At 35.7% G+C, this 16696-nt stretch overlaps 1 protein-coding gene across 5 annotated transcripts in view; it reads right to left on the bottom strand.

The window, feature by feature from the left end:
• Positions 1-16696, bottom strand: part of TBCK (TBC1 domain containing kinase) — a 243249-nt gene that overhangs the window by 154284 nt on the left and 72269 nt on the right. For all 5 annotated transcript variants that reach the window (XM_008267520.4, XM_008267519.4, XM_070047778.1 and 2 more), the window contains exons 8-17: positions 16102-16163; positions 15036-15097; positions 13973-14121; positions 12175-12313; positions 10982-11081; positions 8235-8284; positions 6144-6273; positions 4289-4387; positions 1574-1636; positions 370-496 (exon numbers count right to left, since the gene is read on the bottom strand). In XM_008267520.4, coding sequence (XP_008265742.2) covers positions 370-496; positions 1574-1636; positions 4289-4387; positions 6144-6273; positions 8235-8284; positions 10982-11081; positions 12175-12313; positions 13973-14121; positions 15036-15097; positions 16102-16163 — 981 coding nt within the window. The remainder of the gene's footprint in view (positions 1-369; positions 497-1573; positions 1637-4288; positions 4388-6143; positions 6274-8234; positions 8285-10981; positions 11082-12174; positions 12314-13972; positions 14122-15035; positions 15098-16101; positions 16164-16696) is intronic.

The following is a 16696-nucleotide window of genomic DNA, read 5'->3' as shown; positions in this document are numbered from 1 at the left end:
AAAGGGGGTAGGCAACATGGCACAGTGGGTTAAGCCATAGCTTGCAATCCAGTATCCCATATCAAAGAACCTGCTTTGCTTCCATCCAGCACCTGGTTAATGTGCCTGAGAAGGCAGTGGAAGATGCCCCAAGTACATGGGCAGCTGCCACCTATGTGGGACACCAAGATGGAGTTTCTGGCTCCTGACTTTAGCCTGTAGCTTTTTGGGAAGTGAACTAGTGGATGGAAAATCTCACTTTCTTCGTCTCCCTCTCTCTCTGCCTTTCAAATAAGTAAATAAATAAATAAATAAATCTTAAAAAATATTATCAATCATGCACCAAGCTCCTAGAACTCCAAGAAAAGTCTCAACAAGTAAAAAAGTTACCTTGCCAGTATACAAGATCAGGATGTGATACCACCCAGGCTTTTAATACACGCCTAAATTTTGCATGACCTTCTGGTGATGATAACAGTTCATCATACTGATGACAGCGAGGAATATCCACTTCAATCTGAAAAACAGCAAAGGAATAAAGTGCAACTATAAAAGTCAAGGTGATACCCAATATACTCAAAACCCTTATTTCTTAGAATAGTAAGGAAGAGGAGTGATTGCAATATGAATTGCAGAATAGAACACCTGCATTATCCCTGTATCTAAAGAATTTAAATTTTTTCATTAATTTCTGGACTAATCAAAAAATTGTACACCCAGTTAAACAGAAGAAACAGGCTATTTCATTTGAAAAATATGTAAGAGAGTTCTTCAAAAAGTTCTTGGAGAATGCATATTATGTAAAAAAAAACTAAGCATAAATCTAAAAAATTTTTTATTTCAAAATAAGCCTATCTTTAAATTCTATTTTCCCACAAACTTTCTCAAATACCCTTGTGAATGTAGTTTTAAATAATACCTTCTTATTACTATAAAGGGAAAATTCTTTAGATGAAGTAAAGTTATTAAAAAAAGTTTACCTGAAATGTTACACTAGTATAGTTTTAATGATCTGTGATTACTTTAAAATTTATTGTATATGGGTGAAATGATCATCCTTCTATTCAGTTATTTATAGTCCTTGCCTATATTCCTCACTAAACTAGGATTTTTCCGCTTTTTACTTTGGTAAACATTTTGTCTGGTGCAGCATTAAGCCCTTAGCTGTTATGTAAATTAAAAATGTGTTATCTCAAAAACTAAAAAAGAAAGAAACAAAGGAGAGAGAGAGAGGAGAAAGGAAGAGAAAGAGAGAGAGAGAGGAAGGGAGGAAGGGAGGAAGGGAGGGAGGGAGGGAGGGAGGGAGGGAGGGGAGAAAGTGAAAGAGAAAGGTTTATCATTATATTCTTAGAACTGTATGAACTATATGATGTTAAAAGCTAAAACAGAAACAAAAATTAAATACATTTAAAAAATTCATTTGAAGTCTTTTAAGCATTGTTCTAATTTATTAGAGTTATGCTTATTCTAACACCTATGTATATAGCAATAGCTGTATATTCATAATGAAAGGAAGAAACTTCCTCCATGCTTTTCTAAAATTTAAACATTTGGTAGAATTATCTTAGGTTACTTAAAAGCATCTAAATCATACCTGTCTATCTGTAGGAATTGGTGTGTCTTTATCAATCGCATCATATTTGGCATGAATAGCCCCCTGCAAAAAAATAGTATATTAATTCATCATATCATTAAAAAATTAAAAATGCAAGTTACTTAAGTGTCCCTTATCCAATGTGCTAGGGATTAGGAGTGTTTCAGATCTCAATGTCTTTTTTGATTTTTAGACTCTCCGCATAACATTTACTTGTTTACTTTAAAAACTTCAGGGGGCCAGCACTGTGGCTAAGTGGGTAAAACTGCTGCTTGCAATGCCAGCATCCCATACAGTTACCGGTTCAAGTCCCGGCTGCTCCACTTCCTATACAGTTCTCTGCTATGGCCTGGAAAACAGTAGAAGATGGCCCAAGTCCTTGGGTCCGTACACCCACATGGGAAGACCTGGAGGAAGCTCCTGGCTCTTGGCTTTGGATCAGTGCAGCTCCAGCTGTTGCAGCCAACTGGGGAGTGAAACAGTGGATGGAAGACCTCTCTCTCTCTCTGCCTCTCCTTCTCTTTCTGTATAACTCTCAAATAAATAAATAAATCTTAAAAAATAAAAACAAAAAAAACCCTTCAGTGTTACTGCATTAGACTTTAGAATTTTGTATTAACCTGTAGAGGAAAATATATCTCTTATAAACAGTTATCTTCTGAAACCTACCCAACTACAGATAAGTATTTCAAGTCTATATTATATCTCAACTTAAAAGAACTTCTCTACATGTCTGACAATCTAATATGAAGGTCTACAACAAGTGCCAATGGGCCGTTTTGCTGAGGCAGGCCTCTTATTTATATACACCAGAATATAAGAGGCAAAGATGAATCAATTAGCTAGTAAGTACAACACAAAACAGCCTTGTTGTTCTCTTGTCATTGCTATTTCATAAATAGCAACATCCATGAGGAAACAAAACATTTTTGGGAGGAGGTGTCATTGTATAAGAAATTTTTCTTTTAACATTGTTAATGAAAGCAAAAAAGAAATAAACTATTCAAAGGAGGAGATAACTCAACACCAGGAAATAGAAGTTTGGGATAACTTAAACAGTTGATATCATATAATCATTAAACACAAGGATTCATTAACATTTTTCAGTTTTATTGTTATAGAAGGAATAATTGAAATTACTTCAAATTTTGTTTATGTTCTATAGGACGAAGCATGAAAAAGTTATCTTTATTCCGTTTTACCATCACAGTACAGTACGAACCAGAAATTTGGACTCAAAATCACACATATTTTGTTGGATTTAAATTTTTTTTAAGATTTATTGGTTTATTGGAAAGGCAAAGTTACGGAGAGAGAGGGAGGGTCAGAGAAAGAAGAAGAGATACCTTCCATTCACAGGTTCACTCCCCAAGTGGCTGCACACGCCGGGCCAGCCTTAAGGCAGGGGACAGGAACTTCATCTGTCTCCCAAATGGGTGCCAGGGATTTGGGCCATGTGCTGCTGCATTCCCAGGTACATTAGCAGAGAGCAGAGCCCACAGCACCGGCCCCTGTACCTACTTCTTTGGAACATTTATTTAATGAGATGTTTGGACAACCTGACACCAGCAACCCTCCTGAACATTAGCATTATATGACTCAGCAATTCGAATGATTGGTGTATAGTATCATATAATAGCTATTCTTGCAAAGTAACCATTCAAACAAAAAATATTTGTAAATTCTTATTGAGGGAGATCAGGATTAAAAGAAAATTCTAATAGAGAATTTTAAAAAAAGAAAACCAGTTGAGGAAATTAAAAAAATAATAGATATGTGTAAGAGAACATAGGAAAACATGACAACAAAGAAATTAACAGGAAATGAAAAAGCCTGGCAACAATTCAGCCCATGTTGGTGGCAATCACAGAGTTCTCTTAGGAATGCAAGCTGCCCTAATCATTTTGTGACATCTCTCTTTTCCTCACTGCCATAGAGAAATGTGTGGCCGAGAACATATGTGTGCCAAAGCAAGTATATTACATTAGTGATTTTGACAAGGCATAAATTGGATTGAAAGATTTTTCTAAATATATAATCACTTTCTTTTCTATGTATGTATGTATGTATGTATTCATTTATTTGACAGAGTTAGACAGTGAGAGAGAGACAGAAAGAAAGGTCTTCCTTCTGTTGGTTCACCCCTCAAATGGCTGCCACAGCTGGAGCTATGCAGATCCAAAGCCAGGAGCCAGGTGCCTCTTCCTGATCTCCCATGCGGGTGCAGGGCCCAAGCACTTGGGCCATCCTCCACTGCCCTCCTGGGCCACGGCAGAGAGCTGGACTGGAAGAGGAGCAACCGGGACTAGAACAGGCACCACAGGCAGAGGATTAACCACATGAGCCACAGTGCTGGCCCATTAATACAGAATCACTTTCTAAGTGATCACATGCCAAAATTAGCACACTTTATAAGCAAGACTACCTACCTACTTATGATTTACCTTTTTAAATATTCTAATTTTGTAATTAATAATCAAGATATTTCCTGTGAGTCCTATTAAATATTAACCAGTGAAAATATAACAAATCTTCATTATATTTTTCTAATTAATTCATTTCTTGTGTTTAACTCAAAATTTTCAAACATTCTAATGGTCATATTTTACTATATACTTTCTATAACTTGAAGAATACATAATCAGAAAACTATATTTTTCTTTATCCTATCTTAGCACTATTAATCAGCTTCTAACCTTCTCTTTGCTTTCTTACCTCAACTCCCAGAAGAGCAGCCCAGGTTAATCCTCTCATCAGAGGAGGAATGTCAACTCTTGCTTCTTTCCAAATTTGATTTTTTTTATAGGGATAAGCCTAGGATATGAAAAAGAAGTGGAAAATATTCAAATTACAAAGTGCCTTGTTTTAATCTGGACAGTTCTAAACACACCAGTGACGAAATCATTATCTACAATACATTTTAAAGTATTTACAATTATCAGACCTGTTTTTGCTAACCCATATATTTAATCAATGGAATAGGAAGCCTCAACTCTCACTAAAGCATGCATAATATTTAAAATGAAGAGCTGATTCTACTTTTTAAAAACCATTTGTAATTGTGCTTTGGGTAGATTATGAATCAGTCAAGTGGACAATCATAGTACCAGGAGTTAAATAAGGTAACATGTAAAGCATGTTATAAAAATGTGAGGAATATAGGAGGTGTCTTCAAACTATGGAATATGCATATTATCAACAAATTATGCATGGATTTCAAAATTATTTTACACCAAAATAAACATCATTAAATTCCATTTCCCATAAACTTTTCCAACTATCCTTTTTTTTTTTTTTTTTTTTTTTGACAGAGTGGACAGTGAGAGAGAGACAGAGAGAAAGGTCTTCCTTTACCATTGGTTCACCCTCCAATGGCCGCTGCAGCCAGCACACTGCGCTGATCCAAAGCCAGGAGCCAGGTGCTTCTCCTGGTCTCCCATGGGGTGCAGGGCCCAAGGACTTGGGCCATCCTTCACTGCACTCCCGGGCCACAGCAGAGAGCTAGCCTGGAAGAGGGGCAACCGGGACAGAATCCGGCGCCCCCACCAGGACTAGAACCCGGTGTGCCGGCGCCGCAAGGCAGAGGATTAGCCTATTTAGCCGCGGCGCCGGCCTCCAACTATCCTTGTAGAAAGTGTTATTACAGCTACCCCTGCATATTGCATATAAATTTGTCCTTTTATAAATTTGAATTTAGGAGAGATTTTTAGAAGAGAACTATTAAAACAAAAGATATGGATGTCAAATTTTGTGATGTATACTTTCAAATTGCTTTACAAAATGTTTTCATTTACAATTATTTCAAAAGAATGACAGTTCCAGTTTCAGGGTACCTTTGCTCACTTTCTTAATTTGGTATGCAAAAGCCCTGACTTTCATTTACTATTTTTAATTGTTAGTTAATAATTGTTAACTGATTTTATATTATTTACTTTATCTATTTCCGTATTTCAATGGCAATGCTTCCTCCTATGGATTTTTAAGTCTTCTTAAAAAAGATACTAATCCTTTGTTTAACATAATTGCGCATATATTATTACACTTAATTTGTACTTTTGATGTTACTTATCCTAATTCTGCATCATTTTTACAAAAAATAGAGTTACTTGGAAAGCTTTATTTATTTATTTTTTTTGGACAGGCAGAGTTAGACAGTGATAGAGAGAGACAGAGAGAAAGGTTTTCCTTCCGTTGGTTCCTCCTCAAATGGTTGGTAGGGGTGGCACGCTGCGCTGATCCAAAGCCAGGAGTCAGGTGCTTCCTCCTGGGCTCCCATGCAAGTGCAGGGCCCAAGGACTTGGGCCATCCTCCACTGCCTTCCCGGGCCACAGCAAAGAGCTGGACTGGAGGAGGAGCAACTGGGACAGAATCTGGCACCCCAACCAGGATTAGAACCTGTGGTACCTCCATAGGCTGAGGATTAGCCTAGTGAGCTGCAGCGCCGGCCTATTTGGAAAGATTTATAAGACTCTGTCCTCTCATGACATCAAGATTCAATAAGAATTAACAGAATTCTAAAAATTCATTGTATATGGGCTATTGTTAACACTTCATACATGAGAATCCTTACCTTTAGCAGCCTGTCAAAGAGAATGATTCTGTTTAGCTGGTACTCTGTGTCCCTCTCTCGGATGATTAAAGGAAGAGTGGCAGCTGCAGACAACTCATTATTGCTGTTTGAATGAGGTAAATTCGACTGGCTATAAAAGAAGCATAAAAGCAAAGTAAATGAAAAAAGGTAAAACATTTTAATAAGCCAAAGTAATATATTTTTATTATCTGTTTAGAAAATATATTACTAAAAAAACATACACACTCTAAAAGCAGTTCCTGGAGCAAGGTCAATCTCTTCAACAAATGATTCGGGGAAACCTAGATGTTCATGTGCAGGAGTATGAAACTAAACCCGTACCTTACACCTTACACAAAAATCCACTCAAATTGGATCAAAGACCTAAATCTACAACAGGATAGCATCAAAACACCAGAGAACATTGGGGAAACTCTGTAAGACACTGGCATAGGCAAAGACTTCTTGGAAAAGACGCCAGAAGCATGGGCAATCAAAGCCAAAATTGACAAATGGGAGTATGTCAAGCTGAGATGCTTCTGCACTGCAAAAGAAACACTCAGCAAACTGAAGAGGCAACTGACAGAACGGGGAAAAGTATTCACAAACTATGCAACTGATAAAGTATTAACATCCATAATCTACAAAGGGCTCAAGAAACTCAACAACAACAAAACAAAAAATAAAATTAAGAAATGGGCAAAAGACTTCAAAAGGCATTTTTCTTTCTTTCTTTCTTTCTTTCTTTCTTTCTTTCTTTCTTTCTTTCTTTTTTTTTTTTTTTTTTTTAACAGGCAGAGTGGACAGTGTGAGAGAGACAGAGAGAAAGGTCTTCCTTTTGCTGTTGGTTCACCCTCTAATGGCCACCGCGGCTGGCGCACTGCGGCCAGCGCACTGCGCTGATCCAATGGCAGGAGCCAGGTGCTTCTCCTGGTCTCCCATGGGGTGCAGGGCCCAAGTACCTGGGCCATCCTCCACTGCACTCCCTGGCCACAGCAGAGAGCTGGCCTGGAAGAGGGGCAACCAGGACAGAACCCGGCGCCCCGACTGGGGCTAGAACCTGGTGTGCTGGCGCCGCAAGGCGGAGGATTAGCCTAGTGAGCCGCGGCGCCGGCCAACAGGCATTTTTCAAGAGAGAAAATTCAAATGGCCAACAGCCCCTTGAGAAGATGCTCGGGATCACTAGCCATCAATGAAGTGAAAATCAAAACCACAATGAGGTTTCACCTCACTCCAGTTAGAATGGCTCTCAAAAAGAAAACAACAAACGACAAATGCTGGCGAGGATGTGGGAAAATGGTACCCTGGTCCACTATTGGTGGGAATGTAATCTGGTAAAACCACAATAGAAGACAGTATGGAGATACCTCAGTAATCTCAATATAGACCTACCATATGATCCAGCCATCCCTCTCCTGGGAATTTACCCAAACCAAAAGAAATCAACATATGAAAGAGTTATCTCTACCCCATGTTTATTGTAGCACAATTCACAATAGCTACAATATGGAATCAACCCAGATGTCTTTCAACTGTTGATTGGATAAAGAAATTATGGTATATCCCCACGTTGGAGTACTACTCAGTTGTAAAATAAAAAAATGAAATCCTTTCTTTTGGGACAAGATAACTGGAAACCATTATACTTAGTGAAATAAGCCAGTACCCAAAAGACAGATATCATATGTTTTCCCTGATCAGTGGTAACTAATAGAATACCTGGAATGTAGTGTGTAGTAGTGAAATGGACCGTTTGAATTCTGATGATTGTAATAGCCCTGGCATCTTCTGTTGAGGAACAATTTTTTTTCTCATACTATTTTGAATTCTTGTACTTAGTGTAGGATTAGCTATATAATCATTAAGTAAACTGAAAGTAGAGCTTTGTAAAAATTAAGAGTGAGATTGTGAGAGGGAGGAGGAAGACGAGATGGTGCCTGGGTGGGGAGAGGAAGTGCCACTGTGTTCCTAAATCTGTATATATATAATACATGAAACTTGTATACCTTACATAATTTTTTTTTAAAAAATAAAAGGTACAAACTTTTTACACATTTAACACAAACAGAAAATAAATGTATTTATACTCACTCATCTTCAAGTAATGGATAAAATGCCTCTCCACCAACGTCTTTCAATCTCTGAATTAAAAAAATATGTATTACATAGGCAGTATTAAAGTAATATCTTAGTAATGTGGCTGATTAATGTTAATGCCATCTTTCCTGATATTCTGTTTTTAAATTTCCAATTGGAAGGCAAAAAGTACCTATTCCTATGTGTACTGACACACAAATTGAAGGTCTTTGTGTAGCCAGCACTGATCTTCTGTTGATTACAGTCATTGTGCATCCATGTAAGTTAATTCCAGAATTGTAAAAGACCAAGAAAAGTATTTTGCCCAACACTGAGAATTTTTAAAAAAAAGGAGTTATGGCTAATCTAAAAACTGATTAAAAACTGATGTGCTATGTACTCTCTTATTTTGACGTCATAGTTTATATTTTAAGAAATACAATTTGCCTGAAGTATAGTAATGTCTTCTTCATACTTTGAAATGTAACAACAAATATAAATATGACAGACTGATGAATGACACAGAGGGGCTGATAGCATGTGATAAGTCAAATAAGTGTTAATTATTGAATCCAGGTGTGAGTTAGCAAATGTTCCTACAAAGGGTCAGATAATAACTATTTTCAGCTTTGTGGATCATATGGCCTCTATGACAACTAACTTTGCCACAGTGTAACATAGTCATAAACAATAGATAAACAAATGGGGACAACTTGATTTGGCCAATAGATCATAGTAACTCTTAATCTAGATGATACCTTGTCCACTGTAAAATCATTTCAACTTTTTCTGAAAATTTTCAAGATAAAATTTTAGAAAAATTTATTTGTACATACATATATTCAGTTTACAACTGCAATACTAAATACCTTAGTAAGAAATTTTAAAGCTGATATATACATCAAAAAAGGAAATTAAGATGTGAAAAAAAACTTAAATGATATATCTATAGCATGTTCAAGAAACAGGATTTTATATTTTAAAGATATAAATTAACCTAAAGTCAATGACATTTAAATTAACATTCTATAAATTTATTTATGAAACTCAATCAGATGATTACAAAAATCAGAAAGTACAGCAAGAAATATCTTAATCATAGTCTTTTTTGCAAACAATAAGTTGAAGATTTTCCCTTGCTGGACATCCAGTCTTCACATAATGCTATATGTTAATTCAAGTGTGGTGTTGGCCAATGTTGAGATAAACTACCACAGGTCATAATACAAGAGCCCACAAATACATCTACACTTACACCAAAGAGTTGGTACCATAAATCAAGAAAGCAAAGAGTGGGGCTGTTGCTGTGGCACAGCAGATAAAGCTAGTGATACGGTGCCACTCCATATGCCAGCTAGTCCACCCCTGAACCAGCTCCTTGCTAATGGCCTAGGAAAAGCAGTGGCAGATGGCCTAAGCATTTGGGCCTCTACCATCAATGTGGCAGACCCAGAGGAAGCTACTGGCTCCTGGCTTCGGACTGGCCCAGTGCTGGCTACTGTGGCCATCTAGGGAGTGAACCATGTGGACGGAAGATCTCTCTCTCTCTCTCTCTCTACCTCTTTTGCTGTAACTCTTTCAAATAAACAAACAAATAAACAAATAGATCTTTAAATGAAAGCAAAGAGTATAAACTATTCTAATATACAAACTGAGGAAGGGCATAATTTCTTTTCAATGAAACATGACACTGGATGCCTTGCTCACAAATGTCTCAAAACTAAATTCTAGGTGAATTAAAAACTAAATATAAATAAAATTCTTAAAATCTCAAAAAATACAAGGGAATATTAAAGAAAAATAATTATAACCCTGGTATAATATTAAATTACAAAAAGAAAAATTTATCAAATATAATATATTTGACTACAAGGGTGGGTGTCATGATGCAGGAGGGTAAGCTGCCGCTTTGGATGACAGCATCCCGTATTAGAATGCAATCTGCTAATGCACCTGGGAAGGTAGTGATTGATGTCCCAAGTACTTTGGTCCTTGCTATACATGGGGTAGACCAGGATGGAATTCCTGCCTCCTTGCTTTGGCCTGGCCCAGTCCTGTCTGTTGGATGCATTTGGGAGTGAATCAGCAGATGGAAGACAACTCCTTCTGTCTCTCCCTCTCTCATCACTCTGACTTTCAAATAAAAAATAAATTATGTATATGTATATATATATTTGACTATAAATTAAAACACTGATAAAAATTTAGAATCTATTAAGATACAATCAAAAACTTAAAAAAAATCAATTAGAAGATCTTTGCAAGATATAGTTCCCCAAAGATAATATCTGTAATGTATCTTTGGAAGTCCTTAAATCAATAAGAAATCATCCAAAAGACAAACTGACAAGTGCGAATGTAGAGAAGAAGTTAAAAAACAAACAGATATAAAGTATGAAGACTCACAACTGCTAAATAATCAGGAATTAAAATTAGTATTATACAAAAACACAATCCTATAATATTAAAATAGCAATTTTTTAATTGGATACCACCAAGAGTTACTGAGTAACTGAGAAATGAGAGCATTTACCTAATGATGATGAAAATAAACTGATCCAATCATTTTTGAAAAATCAGGCAACATATATTAAAGTTCAAATGATATATGTTATTTTCTAGCAATTCCACACTAGGACATACATTTTAAAGAAGCTCTTATTTATTATATGAATTCAGAGAGAAACACAAGGCTTAATGTGCATTTATAATGTTTAAATTTTAAAAAATCTGAAGAAAATTTGGCAAAATACCATTCTTACATTTCTTAGCTGGCACAATGACAATGTCACAGTGGTATCATCTAAAAGTGAACTTCTATCTCGGCCTTGTCCAAAACTTTCACCATCTTCAAAGAGAAAACTGGAAAGAGATTTCAAAAATAATTATTATAATGAGCACAAATATCCAATTTACTTTTTCTAGAAAATAGAATTCACTTTTTTTTACATTTTGTAATTTATTAACAAAGAAAAGAGTTCATGAATTTCACAGATAAGATTCTAAGAATATAATCAAACTTCCCTCCTTTCATCAAGAAAGAAGTAAATTTTAGATACATGGTTAATTAAAAAATAAAACTGTTGGTTGCAACTTCTCCAAATAAACCTAATTTTTAGGTATCTTCAGTTAATGTGAACACACCATAAAAGTATAATGCACTCTAAAAATACAAGGGTGTTATCTACAACTCTATTCATGCAGATTCAGCATTAAATTTACTCTCCCAATATTATCCAAATGTACTCCCAAGAAAGTTTACGTAGGTGAAAAATGAACAAAGAAAAAGTGCATTGGATAGTAACTTCTTAGGAGAAAGAATATTGACTAACACATACAGTAAATTTGTGTACATTTTTAGAATATTAAGAATCTACATATCCTTCAAATCCTTTCTTCTTGGACTTTTCCACTGTGGTATTTCTGATTTTCGACTTAATGGATGAATGATATAGTTAACGTTAATATTAAAAAATCAATTTAAAAGGGAAAATAGTAGAAAATTAATGGTGTCTCCCAATAACCTAAAAATGTAACAAGTAAAGAAAAATATGCTTGGCAGATGATTTCTATGGTTGTCTGCATGATTAAATCTAAATCCTAAAATCTAAAATTGAAAATGTTCTTTATTAATTTATTTTAACTTTTAAGAGAGAAACAGAGATTGAGATATCCCCATCTGCTGATTTACTCCCCAAATGCCAACAATGGCCAGTGCATGGCATCCGGGAGTTGGAACTCAATCAAGTCTTCCCCATGGGTGTCAGGGACTGAATTACTTATGCCATTACAGGCTATCTCCCAGGGTTTCCACTGGCAGCCAGCTGGAGTCAGAAGCTGGAGGTGGGAACTGAATCCACATACCCTGATATAGCAGGCAGGCATCTTAACTGTTAAGCTAAATGCCCTCTCCTCTAGCTTTGTATCGTTTTAAGAGGAGTTTTCATTTCCTTACTTGGGGAGTGTGCAGATAGGTGGCTTGGATCGAATGATTTCCTTGTTGACAAGCTCTTTCTCCAAGTCACCTCCAGCCAAACACCAAAGGTAATAAACTTCTTCAATAGATCTTTCTGCCAGGTAATCACTGTTTGTATCTATTAATGTCAAATTAAAAACAATCAGAAATTAAAGTTTTTATTAAAATTCAATAGACAATAACAGCTCACATTCTATAAAAAAATACAAAAATGAACACACTTCCTATTCCTGGTTTTGGATATAAGGAGCTTTAAATCACCACTCAATGCCAACAAGTCAATAGCTAAACAGACTGCAAAATCAACACTTCTTCCTTGAATTATAAGAGAGGTTAGAACACAGGGCAAACCACTGCCTCCAAGATTGGAGGGACAGACAGAAAATTACAGAGTCATGGTGACCTAGAGCAGACTCATCAGCAGAAACATCTTAGGAACCAGTCATGGGGCAGTAAAACTTGAACTATAATTGGTCAATTGCTGGAAGTCGAATATGGACTAACCTGAGAGTTAAAAACTTCAGGGATACCCAGTCACAGGGGAACTCAAGACTTTTCTGAGTTTTATCTCTAGGTCTGCCATAGGAGAAACTAGTTAACTAGGAGTGTTATCTGACCATAGCTGACAGAGAAAAAGGAAATAGCTTTCTGTGTGGTGGGACGGAAGGAGAGAGAAGGAAAGCATTCCATAGTCCTATGATTAGATCTCAATCTTTTAATGAGCCTGTGTGTCTGGTCTGTTTTTTTCCCAAGTGCATCCTGCCCTGAGGTAGAAGAGAATGGCTAGAATGATCTGGAGTTGGGTGTTTCCTTTCTCTCACCATGAAAGGATGCTGTGACTGGCAGATCCTGACTTGTCTTTTGTAATAGTTTGAATGCTCTAGGCTAAAGATAAATATTCCAGTAAAAATAGATTACACAATAACAATGTATTCAAGTCTCTTAATTAAAGCATTGGTACAAATTGCTCAGGGGCCTAAGTCTGGCAAAATTCTAGAACCATTTCCTTTATTCAGAAGAGAAGGCAAATGACTATTACAGTGCCTTTACTGTCCAATAAAGTGTTTTTTTGTTGTTGTTTCCTTTAATTTTTTTTTCCCTAGAAGACACCCTGAGTCCCAGCTGACTTCCATTTGAACTCCATTAGACAACTCTAGTTTACAAATCTACTTCCTGTAATGAGGGAATCTAGAAAATAGAAAGTCTGGAGCTTTTACCTGTTATATTGGAGACATAGAATTGGAATGTTTGCCCTTTATATTGGGAAAAGAATGGGAGGAGGGAAGCACTTGGGTAGGCAATTGACACAAACTGTCCTGTCATTTGTATTTCAAGGCAATAGATGTCTCTTCTGAGAAGTGATTTTGTAATGTCTCTGGCATAATTAGGTGCTCCTTTTGCTATACTTCATAGCATCATGTCATTGTTCAAAATGTTCCAGATTCTGGACTTTCAGATTAGAGATGCTAACTTGTATTCTCTTTAGCATGAAAAACATAATAGTATGGATTTTCTATCAATAACATGATTTTTATAGTTCATGGATAGTAAGTTACATGGAATAACAATAATTGAAGGTTAAACAATTAAAATATTAGTTCAGCTGTTTTAAGTACTTCTAGAATACTCTCTTAATTTCCCAAATAATTATTCATAAAATTACACTAATTGTGTGTTTGTGTGTGTTTAAAATTGTTAAGTGCAAAATTGAAAATAGGATAATGGGATTTACTTTAAAAATCTGGTTCATATTATTACCTGTTTTATTTATCATTACCTTTGCACAACTGACTGATATCCTCAGGCAAAGTTAAGTCAGCACATCTCAAAGAAGATGAAAACAGACTGGCAGGTTTGATAAAGGGGGTATATAAAGGTGACACTTCACTGAACAATTTGTCCTTCATCAATTCATCTGGAGTTGGCCTTGAGAAGCATATTTAAAATACATAAGTGATAGCTTTAACAATGTTTCTAGAATAATGGCAAATATTCAAAGGGATAGTTACAAGTCTTAAGTAACGCATTTGCACAGAAAATAATAAAGTTATCTGCAGCAGAGTCTACATCTATACCTCTATAAAACAACCAAATGATTGTGAATAAATATGGAAAGATTTTACTTCATTGTACTATCATACCTTATGATATACCAAAAATCATCCCATAAAAGGTCTTGCATTTTTTATTAATAGCCTAACTAGCATACTCTTGCATTATAGAATCTCATAAATATGCAAATCAATACCTTTTGGGTTTTCTTACTCTTTTAATTTAATGTGGCAAAATTCACTGAAAAATATGATTTAAATACCAATACTCTATTTCTAACATGACTTGAAATAGCTGTTTTTCAAAAGACAAATTACAGCACATTATTTTTAAACATTATATGTTCAAGGAATTTAGGAATATCTTTATGACTCAAAGTCACATCATCAAATGAAAGCAAATTAATAAAACTTCAAAGAAATTTTATCAATAATTTTTAATTTCCCTCACCATTTATCCAAGCTCACTGCTATAATATATATTGTTAACAAACTTTTGCTCTCATTTCTTTGATATTCTCCTTGAGTCGAGGAGAATCTATACTCTGCAATTTAATTGGTTTCTATTTGAAGCCTAGAAAGTAGCTGGTTAACCTCTTTTGGTATGTTAATTTTCTGACCATTGTTTAATCATTTAATATTTTTCTTTTATTAATAAAAATTAATGTCAAGTCACACACAGTTATGATACTGATATCATTTATGTACTACTATATATGTAAATGTCTTTATTTAACTGCTTTTATATAAGGGATCTAACAGTAATCCCAAACTCTTAATAAAACCAACCTCTTTGAAGGGTGGAAGGTGAGACACTTCTTCAAAAGATCTATCACATTTTCAGGAAGCTCCTGGTAAATGAAGAGAGAAAATAAATTTTTAAAGATTTTTATTTTATTCATTTTAAAGACAGAGTTACAGAGAGAGAAGGAGAGATATAGAAGAAAAAGATCTTCCATCTGTTGGTTCACTCTCCAAATGGCCCCAGTGGCCAGGCTAGGCCAGACTGGGCCAGACTGAAGCCAGGAACCAGGAGTTCTTCCTAGGTCTCCCACTTTGATGCAGGGTCTCAAGCACCTGGGCCACCTTCTGTTGCTTTCCCAGGTACATTAGCAGGGAGCTAGATCAAAAGTAAAACAGCCAGCACTCAAACTGGTGCCCAAATGGGATACTGGTGCCACAGGTGGAGGCTTTATCTGCTACACCACAACGCCAGTCCTGAGAAAGTAAATTTTTAAACTTTATTGAAATGTCTGCTACTCTAGCAGGTTTTGATTAAAAAAAAAAAAACTCTTAAATTAACTACAAATTTATATTAATTTGTTGCTCTGAAAAAGCAAATATGTAATGAAAAATAAACATAGCTTTAAAATAACATGCTGATAGTTCCCAAATATGCAAAATAAACAAATTTTCATTAACAGATTGCCATGGAGTAGATGTATTGCTTCTGAAATTCAGGTTTTCAAACTTAAGGGCTAATGTGATGGCATTAAGTGATTGGGCCTTCCAGCATCATAAAGGTTCCTATCTTTGTGGATTGGTTTAAGGTTTTTAAGTATTATGATGTTTCTAAATCTGTATATATGAGATTTATTCACTTTATATAAATAAAAAAATTTACTGAAAAAAAAAAACTCATTCAGTATTCTTCTAGATACTCTGTGAGGACACAGCATTCCTCTCTTTCATGGGATGTAGTTCTTACCAGAAAACTGAAACCTCCAGTGCCTTGACCTTGGACATCATGCTAGCCTCTAGAAATGTGAGAATATATATCTTTCCTTTCTATTATTTAAACAGTCTCAGGTGTTTTGAGAGGGCAGCACAAATGAACTAACACTGAGGAACAAACCTTTATAATGTCCAGACACCCATGCTCTTCAGCCAGAACTGTAATAGTGTCATCTACACAGTCTATAAAACAGAAAAACTATATGAATAAATGATGCATTTCTAATCTATTAGACTAACCAGGAAATGAATTCTAACCAAAACTTTTAAAATAGTGAAATGCAGTTTGGCAAGATTGTGATTTTGTTAACATCTCTTAGATGTTTTGATAAAAATAAAGAATCTCAAACACTAATTGAATTACAGATACTGTTAGTAGGGTAAATACTAATATAAAAGAATGATTCAAAAAAGGTAAAGGTATTCTCTCTCTCCCCCACTCTTTTTTTTTTAAATATTGATTTATTTATTTGAAAGGAAGAGCTACAGAGAGAGAGAGACACACACACACACACCCAGGTCACTGCAATGACAAGAACTGAGCAAATTAAAGCCAGAAGCCAGGAACTTGCTCCGGGTCTCCAACATGGGAGCAGGGGCCCGAGGACTTGGGCCATCTTCCACAGTTTTCCTAGGCCATAGCAGAAAGCTGGAGTGGAAGTGGATCAACTGGGACTTGAACCGGCACCCACATGGGATGCCAGCACCACAGTTGG

This window comes from Oryctolagus cuniculus, chromosome 8, assembly GCF_964237555.1.
Source record: "Oryctolagus cuniculus chromosome 8, mOryCun1.1, whole genome shotgun sequence".
NCBI classification, from domain to species: Eukaryota; Metazoa; Chordata; class Mammalia; order Lagomorpha; family Leporidae; genus Oryctolagus; species Oryctolagus cuniculus.
This window is presented reverse-complemented; position numbering and strand designations above follow the sequence as displayed.